The following is a 10216-nucleotide window of genomic DNA, read 5'->3' as shown; positions in this document are numbered from 1 at the left end:
AATAACTTCACACGGCACTTTAACGTCCGCTAAAGATGACGGTAGCGGGATATCTCCAGAGTCCAGACACCTTTTCGTATTATTTGAAGAGGAATTCGGTTTCCTTCCCACTTCGTCTGTCTCTGTTCATTCAAGTGGATGGAGTAGCAGACGGAATTCTAGGGTTTCCCTCAAGAACAAGGTACGTGATTTAACCTTTCTTATTCTCTGATTGAATGCGATTACATATCTTTTTAATTGCCCAAAGGAGAGATTTGAAGTGCATGTTGCTTTAATTACTGTTTTACTGGAATTTTAAGCTGGAATGTGTAATTTAATTGGATCGTATTTTCAGATCTCTATATTTCTCAACCTTGTTTGATTTGCCAAATATTTTATTATGTAATCTGCTGTTTTTAATGAGTTCTAACATTTGATCCTCTCGTTTCTTTCACTTATTTCGAAAATTTCAATTTTTTTTCTTTAGTTGATAAATGTGTGGGCAAATTATTTGTACAAAACGTAAAGTTAAATTACTTGTGTTGTTCTGTGGATTGAAACTAGGCAGTTTAAATTTGAAGGTTTTTCGATTATTAGCTTAGTTTTTTGAATCTCAAAGGTTTATACAGTTAGGTGATGCTGTGCTTTTGAATTCGATCCTGTGCATATATAGTTTTTTTTTCCTGAATGTTTGATTGATTTTTTATTTAATAGAGGCAATCTTTCACTTAAGTTTCACTAATTTTTCATTTCTGTTTATGCATTCACATGCGAGCAATATAGTTCATTTTCTGTGTCACATAATGGTGAAGGCATGATATATCTGCACGTTAATTTAATTTTTTTTTTTTTTTTAAAATTGTTTTTACACCAAATTTCTTTCTCACATTCATTAGCTGGTGACGTTTGTAGTAAGAGTCGCTGGGCAGTTTGTTTTATTGTGGAAGAATGCACGGATGATATTTCTATGATAGCTGGCCTCCTGGCTATCTTCATGATATCAAATCCAAGTCTCTAGAATTTAATTTATTCTCCATTTCTGAAGAAATCTGAGGAAATTATGAAAGTCTTACTCGGGTACATCATGGACATGACATTTATTATACTTAAAAAGTGACCGACGACATATATTGGTGCGACATCCATTTTAAAGTACCTCCTTACAAGTTTATTGGTTTCAAAAGTAATTCATGTTGGTAGTTTGATAATGGAATCCAGAAGTCCCGTACATTCTAGGCTGACATTTATGTGCTCCCGCCTATCTAAACATTGCTTCAAAATCATTATCGTTCTTCTTGTTGTGCTTGTATTGGTCGGTGCTTATCATGTATTTAGATCGTGGAAGGCTTATTATTTATCAGAACTATCATATACTGTTGTTCTGGATTGTGGAAGCACTGGTACGCGAGTAAATGTGTATGAGTGGTTTAGAAATAGTGCAACCAATCATGATCAGCCAATCTTGTTTCATTCGTTTCCCGATCATTCAAAAGAGAGTCATCATCGGGAAGATGCTTGTCAGTACCACTGCATACAAACGGAGCCGGGTCTCGATAAGTTCGTTCACAATTCTTCAGGAGTAAGGGGAGCGTTAGAGCCGCTACTTCTTTGGGCAGAGAAACAAATACCTTCAGAAAGGCATAGAGATACGTCTCTTTTTTTGTTGGGTACTGCTGGACTACGAAGATTGCCAAGGGAGCATTCGGGTTGGATTTTGGAGAGCGCAGAGTTCATCATAAAGAAACACCCGTTTCTATATAGAAGAAGTTGGATACGGGTATTGAGTGGACAAGAGGAGGCTTACTATGGTTGGGTTGCTCTTAATTATAAAATGGGTAAGCTTGAAAGTTCTTCTAGGGTTCCCACTTTAGGACTTCTGGATTTAGGGGGTTCATCCTTACAGGTCATCATGGAAACAGACAAATCGAGAGAGGATCATCAACATTTGGTTAAATCAAACATTGGCTCGATTGAACACCAAATCTTAGCATACTCAATGCCAGCATTTGGTCTGAATGCGGCATTTGACAGGACTATTGTCACTCTTCTTGAAGAGCAATCATTTATAGAGAGTGCTGATGGTATAGTTCAACTTCAGCATCCTTGTTTCAGTTTGGGGCTTTCACAAAACTATACTTGCTATGGTTGTTTGCAGCTGAACTCCTCGAATTGGCGAAATTTGAGTGGTCAATTGCAGAGTAATAACACCACCTTATTCTATCTGGTTGGGAATCCGGATTGGGAGAAATGCAAGAGACTTGCTAAGGTTGCTGCCATCCATTCAAACACTTCGGATTGGTTGCAGTTTATCACGGATATGAACTGCAAATCTTCCTCTGAAAGTGAGTTAATAAGTATCTCCGCTCCTTCAGCATTCAGTTTGATTGCACTTCATATGTTTCTCCATGCCTTTCATATTCACAAGCTGCTTAAATTCACTATGTTTAGAAATGCTACAATATATGTTATTCTGAAATTCGCATATTTCTGATTAAGGTGTCATAACTTTAGTGCCTCTCGAATTAAGATCCATTGAAAGCCACTGCGAAAAAGCATTATATCAAAGCAAAAACCTTCGACTCATATGTGTGACATACATAATATAGGGAGAACCTTAAATTATCCTTGGATAAACATCTATTAGTAGATAACTGATACTCCCATTTCTCCCCCCTATATACAACCACTATCCCTATTCAATAATAAACTTGTATAAATGATCTCTGCTGTTTCTAACAAAAGAATGCCACCTTTTTTTTTTTTTTGTTTTTTACAATTATGGTCACTACATACTGACTGACTCTATCTAGTCCTATGTGTTCTGAGAAGCCCATTGATGAGTGAAATAAAATTAGAGATGCTCAACTTCTGTGGTTACTTGATTATTTATTTTTATTTTTATTTCTGATTCTACACTTATATTAGAGTTGATCCACCCTAAATCAGCATTACTATTCTTGGTTGCTGATAGCCAAGGGGTAGAGATAAAAACCAGAAGGGAATCACATTCACATCTAGCCGGAATATGGATATAGGAGTCAAAACATCTAATGCACCTACTCAAATTATGAGGGAGCAATTAGAAGCATCTGCACCTGAAGTCCTTTATGGATCCCGGATGAAACCCACTCAAAGATAAGCCAATAAAACACCATCCAAAAGGGGCTTCAAACATCCAACTAAGTGAAATAATTATCACGGATGTGCTTGCTTTAGAAGCAATGCAAATCCCATTACCCTTATCAAACATAGTGTGCCTATGTGCCATCACATCACATGTATGTCTGAACAACATGACAATTTTGCTCCACTATGTAAAGGAGTCATTTTACAAGTTGTACTCACTTTGTGAAGAGAACAGCTTAAGCCACCTGTCTCTATCTCCTTCCCAATGTTAGTGTGGGATTCATTTCAACTGTTGAGATTTTTTGACGTCTCTCCTGATGTTGCAGGCACCAATTCCTTAAACTTGACAGCATTCCCCCACCGAGTTGCACGCTTCCATGCTTTATCTGGATTTTTCGTTGTCTACAATGTATTAAATTTAAATCCAAGAGCCAATTTGACAAAAATTTTGGAGAGAGGCCAGCACTTATGTTCAAAATCGTGGTCTGAGTTAAAGAAATTTTTTGGACACCGAAAATTTGCTGAGCAGTTCTGTTTCCGGGTTCCATACTTGGCATCACTCATTGAGGATGCTTTATGCATGGGTAATGCAGAAATAGTTTTTGGTCCTGGAGATGTTTCTTGGACATTAGGAGCAGTGCTGGCTGAAGGAGAACACATAAGTAGGACTAAAGCTCAAGGTGGTCCAAGTTTTACCCTGAAGAGTATGAAGATCCTCTCTTCTCCCGCTTTTCTATTTGCACTATTTTTTTGTTTTCTTTTTATTGTTTATTGGGGTAAAGTTAAGCGGACTACAGCGCTGTTGGTGTCCATGCAAGTTAAAAATGTTGCTGCGGTTGGAGCATCCTTGCCATCTTATATTTATCCAAAAAGGCAAACAAATTAGTCACTTTCTTGCAGCTGTTCAAATTAATTGAAGCTTGACATTTCACTGTTTTAATTCTTTGTGTGTCTTCTCTTCCATTGTGATTTCATTCTGAATGATCAAAAGAAGACAAAATGATTTCCCTCTTGGTTTGGTTTGTAATTAAAGGAAGGATCACATCTAAATATTACCTAACAAAAAATGGTATCCTTGTAAATGTGATTATTGCTGCAAAACAATTTCCAGTGTGGATTTATATTTTGAGATGGATCGGTCACATCCTTTCATTGGTTCTGCATTTTCAGTTGCCCATTAAATTGGAAAGTTGCCTATGAGTGTGATTTTGTTATCTAGGCGGGAAGGACAGAACAGAATAATCTTCTTTAACACCAATTTTTAGAGTATGTGACATGCTTTTCTAGTCAAAATATAAGAATAGTAAGGATAATGCTTTGTGGAGGAAACCATCATCTATCAATAGAGCTATACTGAAGTGAGATGTTCGAAATGATTCATGTCTTTTTACAGGGCCAATACAAATTAAGGATTTCATGGTGAGCATTGAATCACTGGAAAGAAAAACATCTGTTCTTGGGAATTAGTGGAAAATATTGAGAACGGGACAACAATTAGATGATATCTTGCACTGGGAGAAAGTGCATCTTTGACTCAATCCACTTCCTGCCTTTTCAGGATAATTGGCTTTCACCTAGGAACACCCACTTTCAACTTCTGCTAACCGTAAGTTATTAATTATCATCCAGTTTGGTTTGAACATCTGGATTTCACTGAAACCTGGGTTCAAATCTCGCCAATGAAAAACTTTATTTGTTACCCACTAAAAATTAGATATGCTGTACTGCTGCTTTGGCTGATGAAGGGAGGGTCTCAAAGTATAGACTACCTATTTAAATTCTCATCTTTTGCAAAATTTCATCTCTGATTTCATACAACATTGCTATATATATATATATATATATATATATATATATATATATATATATATATATAAGCTAAAAGGTTAGTTGTTAGTAATTAGTAGGTGAAGATGGGTTTTATCAACGCTATAATCAACTTAGCATGCTAACACCTTCAACTCTGCAAGGGATACAGCTATAAGAGGTCTCTGAAAACCAAAACATCAAGTTTAAGCAGTTTAGGATGATTTCTATACAGAAATCAACTCTAGAAACTTATTAAAAAAATATCAATTACTAACTTGATTTATTAATAATTAAGGCTCATCAAATATGGATTTTACTAGGCTTAGACTTATTTGGTTGACCATTACCCATTGTCAATCCCTGTTTTTAGGGGGAATTGACCTATCACATATACAAGTCTTGCCATCATTATCATCATACCTTCCCTATATCACGATCTCCAAAACTAGGAATGTTAGCAAAGAAGAATGGAGTGGTAGTAGCAGAGGGGACAAAAAAAAGGAATCTCAACTTCTAAAAATGTTTGAAGATGCTAGATTTTTTTACTAGACAAGTTAACTAGTTTTTAAGACATAATTTCGAATATTTAATGTATGTATGCTTTATTTTCCTTATCAAGAAATTATAAATTTCCATCTTTACATTTCAGTTATTATTGTTTAGCAATTTGCACGCATTTGAACTTTGATACTACTGGGTATTGCAAGTTATAATGTATTTGGAACTTAACAATTGCAATTTCAAGCGAACAATTTTTGTCAATCTCAACATTTTACAGGTTATTGGTTGATGTATCTCATTTTTGTTAATTATCTCTCACTTAGGTCTTCAGTTGTTTTGCATTACCTTCTAGATGACTACTTTAAACTTTCAATTAGATATTCCATTACTTTTTTTTTCCTTTTTTGTTAAATAAGACGTGGATTGTACCCAAAAAAAAGGACATAATGCTAATACTACCTTGTCTTTTCATCAGCTATACATAATTTTCTTAACTTATATTGCTTCAGTGTAGCTAAACATTTGCAATGTTAAGCTCTGGCACAAGTATCTAATATTTCAAGTATCTTATACTTCGATATATATAGATGGATCTTCTCCTTTCCAAGAATTTTTGGTTTATTTTATTGCAAAAAAATCCCATGAAGTATACATGCATCTTTGCAGTTTTTTTTTCAGTTCTCCATACAGTTTCTTAGTGAAGACACCAAAAAATCAAAATTCCAAGGAATTTCGGTTATCAAAAATATTTTGAGAGTGAGACTAGCAACTATTTTTACCTTGAAATGGCTCAGTTTTTTTTTTTTTTTTTTTTTTGGGGGGGGGGGGGGGAGGGAGGGGGACCCTTCACTTTGTTTTTGGTAAGTAACAAAGGTATTTTATTGATGAAACCATATATAGAAAGATATTTTCATTACTATTACACAGAAAAAATATGTTTCAACTTTAGTTTTATTTGAACATAGACACACATTCTACCATCACTAACGGCGCTTTGAAATTCTTCTGAAGATTCATATAACTGCACTTTTACGACTCAGAAATGTTAAGCCACATGCAAGAACAAAAAGGAGAAAGCTTACATAACTCCTAAAAGTTGAATTTATGAAGCTTTTTTCATCAATTACTGAGCTAATACATACTTGCAACATAAAGAAGTAGAAACTTCCAACATCTTTCAACTCTTAATACTCTAGTCTGTGTGGTGATTTTAACTTATCCCGAACACAGTATCTTTGCTTGCCTGTTAAATGTCTTTCGGTACAATGTGTGACACGTAGAACTGGCAAGAACAGCAGTATTTTAAGCATGTGCTTCTGATTTTTCAGAAGGTATTGGTGCAGAACCTACTCTTTTACCTCTTTCACTTTTGCTATTATCTGCGAATTTCAAGCTTGCCTGATGGAAACCTTCATCTTTCTCCTTTGAATCCCATTCAGACATGTAGTAGTTTTCTTCTGTGGCATCTTCATTAGTTGATGGACCGCAGAACATCCCACCCCACTGTGGAAAGTAGATGAAACATATTGGAAGGGTGCAACATAAAATCATGACACCCATGAGAGTTATCCCTGTTTCCTTTGAGAATCTTGATCCCTTGAAAAAAATCAATTGAGTTAAGACTGCACCCACATTACCACCGGCTCCAGTCATCCCCGATATTATGCCCAATGACCTGGAAAATGAAGTTGTCATCAGGAAAGAAATGTGTTAGTTGATTATAAAAAAAGAAAAAAATATAAAAAAGAAAAAGAAAAGAAAGAAAGAAATGGCTGTGTATGAGATGACTGGTTTTCTCATAGAACTGACGTGCATTTTGAGTTGTAGTGGCTGATAATCTTGCATCAATTGCATGATGATCATCATCGACGTGTTTCTAACCATTTGATACTTGGATTATTTTGAAGGAAAAGAATACGTTGTATCTTCAGCCTTCTGATAAATGCAATTCATCAGAGGTTTGGGATTATGCTATTGGTGTTTTTCTGTGCTTAATCCAGGATGTGGTCATCAATTGAATTGTTTTGATGCATTTGATGGTCCTATCTGAATGGGTGTGAGGAAGTATGGATTCCCATAAATGCGCCATACACTTCCATTACTATCAGTGCAGTTTTTTTTTTTTGTTGATAAATATAATATTTTTTGAAGAAAGAAGGAGGAACAAAATACAAGGAGAGAAGGCTGAGGAAGCCTCTCAAAGAAGAGCAAAAGGAACGAAAAAAAAATATAAAAAAATCTATTGTTTAACGTGATTTTGCAATCTTTTTATTTCATTTTGGATCCATTGAGGTGATATTGTTCTAAATAGTAGAGATACTTGTATATGTTGACAAGTACTTCAACTGATCAGTTGATAAGTAAAGTAACAAAAAGCAATAGTTCTTCACTGGGGATATGGAGACTTCGATACCTTATATATGCCCATACATGACAAACTGTTCTTTAGTTTATCTATAGGTATAGTGATTCTTTGATCTAGTTTCTGGCGTTCTATGAGTGGGAACCTTTTGTGTGTTTAGAGTTTGAGGACCCTTATAATCTAAGTTTCTAGGGAAACCTATATGTAATACAAAGAGGAGCTCTGGAACCACTATAGATTAAGGCTCTGATTGATTTCCAACATGTAGTTTTCTGAAAAATATCTTTTTGGTTAAAATATTTGTTTAGAGAAATACAATCTGTGAACAAACACAGCTTTAAAGGGGAAAAAATAGATTTGGAAACTTAAGTAATATGTAGAACTAGAAATGAAAAATTCAAGCATAAAAGAAACACTTGCCTTCTAGAGACGAAGGGAACGACCCCAAATGTTAGTCCGCAGGCAGCTTGAACAAACAATGAGAAAGCAATCATCACAGTTATTGATGCACTCAGCGACCCCATTTGCCCAAGCAAAATACAGAACACACCGCCCAACATCTGTGTCACCCACAAACTCCACAGCCTACCTTTCATTCCAAATCTCTTTGCCATCTTATCTGAGATCACTCCTCCAAAGGGTCGAGTAATAACATTCCCTAACCCAAAACTCGCAGCAATCATTCCTGCAGTATGGAGCTGTAGATTGAACTTATCGAAAAAATACTCCGCAATTATGTTGTCCACTGTCAATTCTACCCCGAAACAATACCCATAAGTCAAGGCCAATATCCATCCCCTATAATTTCTGATCCCATGATAGAGAACTTGTGAAAATTTATCTTTTGGCTTCTTTCCTGACTTCTTTAGTTGCTGAAAATTTCCTTCGGGCAGGTCTTGGCCAAATATCAAGATTGCAAATGCTGTTAAGGTTTGGAATAGAGCGGGGATGAAGAACGCAAGGCGCCAAGCAGTGAAATTGGTTACTCCACAGTTTTTGATTAATTCGTAGATAGATGGCATGATGAGTTGGGTGGCCCCACCACCAAGGTTACCCCAACCACCGGCGAACCCATTGGCCATACCTACGACGGGAGCTGAGAACATGGTGCTCATCCAGAATTGGGTTGAGACAAAGGTCGCGAGAGAGAAGCCCGTTAAGAAGCGTACGACTAGGAAGGAAACAGGGGAGGTGACACTGGCTGTGAAGTAGACTGCAGGTGTAGTGAGGAGGATGAGTGAGGCAGAGGCAAGGCGGGGACCGAAGAGATCACATGCAATCCCCATGGTGACACGTGCGAAGATGGCACCAGAGACGGATGCTATTCCTGCATTGCCAATGTCAGTTGCAGTGAGATCGAGGTTGTCACGAATGACAGGGATGAGGGGTGGGGCTGCAAAAGTGGATACAAAGCAAGAAAAGAAGGATATCCAAGACAGGTGGAATGATCGCATATGAGGTGGTGCTGCCGAAAATATTCGGAATTCAGTCGCCTTGTTTTCAGAATCGACCGGAAGAGCAAACTTTGGACGCTCGGATTCTGTTCCAGGACCAGATGTTTCCATGATATGGAGTAGAAAATCTGTATAAAAGATAAGAGAGTTATGCAGAAATGGTAAGCTCTTTAATGCGTTTAATCACTTTAAGCTCTCTCTTTGTATACTCAAAAGTAATTCTTACGTTCTACCTTTTCACAGAAGAGGAGATGAAGACAAGAGCTAGTTAAGTTGTTTTCTCTAAGAATCCAAACTTCTATATTTAACGTTTAGCGAATTGGTTTATTAGCAATCGAAAGGAAGCTTACAAAATTTGGAGCGTGTGATCTCTGTGTCTTTTGATGTGTGGAAAGATCGAGCTGTTACAAACGTTTGCGGTTCTTCATCCCAGAGTTTGAATTTTGTGGTAGAATAGATGGCCTTTTGGGATCAAGAAAGGATAGTTTTGGAGTGCAGCTTCACGTTTGTGTCCAGTTCTCTTGTTTGTTGTGGTTGATTGCTTGTGAAAGAGAAAAAAAGGTGAGAGTTGTTATCGAAAATGGGTGTGGGGAAGTGTTGAAGTTTGAATTTTAGTGTAAACTAGAGTTTCTATGAAGAAAGATGTTAAAAGCAACTTGTTGAAGTGTTGACTTCGTGTATCTCCCCCGCCCAAAACCAAGGAGAATGGAATAGTTTGACTTGGTAAACAAGAGATTATTCTTTCGCTTAAAAGACTAAAAATGCTCCTCCTTCCACCAATCAAATTCTCTATTTACCATTCTTGTAATATAAACATTGTGATTTTTTTTTTGTGATGCAGAAGAGTTGTTGATGACAAAGCTGAAGTTTTGGATAGACTGAAGAGGTAGTCAAGTTTTCAAAGGTTGCCAATTTCAAGCATTGACTTTAATTTTTGAAGTTTTTAAGTAGAAAAATATTTATAAACATGCCTTTTATTGCCATG

The 10216-nt window shown here is 36.5% G+C and overlaps 2 protein-coding genes across 4 annotated transcripts; one reads left to right on the top strand and one right to left on the bottom strand.

The window, feature by feature from the left end:
- The first annotated feature begins 22 nt into the window (after positions 1 to 22).
- Positions 23 to 4045, top strand: LOC147398799 (putative apyrase 7). 3 transcript variants are annotated; one of them, XM_086448109.1, is made up of 3 exons: positions 23 to 181; positions 892 to 2321; positions 3432 to 4045. In XM_086448109.1, exons 2-3 carry the CDS (start codon positions 1187 to 1189, stop codon positions 3989 to 3991), a joined length of 1695 nt encoding a protein of 564 aa, XP_086304235.1. In that variant the 5' UTR covers positions 23 to 181; positions 892 to 1186; the 3' UTR covers positions 3992 to 4045. The 3 variants fall into 3 exon arrangements, with proteins under 3 accessions (XP_086304235.1, XP_086304237.1, XP_086304236.1); XM_086448111.1 differs by having other exon boundaries at positions 36 to 181; positions 876 to 2321; XM_086448110.1 differs by having other exon boundaries at positions 75 to 2321.
- A 2382-nt stretch (positions 4046 to 6427) lies between these two features.
- On the bottom strand, positions 6428 to 9924 carry NRT2.5 (nitrate transporter2.5). Its single transcript, XM_086448108.1, has 3 exons — positions 9582 to 9924; positions 8198 to 9359; positions 6428 to 7090 (listed from the first exon to the last, which is right to left on the bottom strand). Exons 2-3 carry the CDS (start codon positions 9340 to 9342, stop codon positions 6718 to 6720), a joined length of 1518 nt encoding a protein of 505 aa, XP_086304234.1. The 5' UTR covers positions 9343 to 9359; positions 9582 to 9924; the 3' UTR covers positions 6428 to 6717.
- Positions 9925 to 10216: the final 292 nt, after the last annotated feature.

Source organism: Akebia trifoliata, chromosome 7, assembly GCF_017979445.1.
Source record: "Akebia trifoliata isolate Shusen 1 chromosome 7, ASM1797944v1, whole genome shotgun sequence".
Lineage (NCBI taxonomy): Eukaryota > Viridiplantae > Streptophyta > Magnoliopsida > Ranunculales > Lardizabalaceae > Akebia > Akebia trifoliata.
Note: the sequence above shows the minus strand (reverse complement) of the source record. Positions and strands in the feature narration are given on the sequence as shown.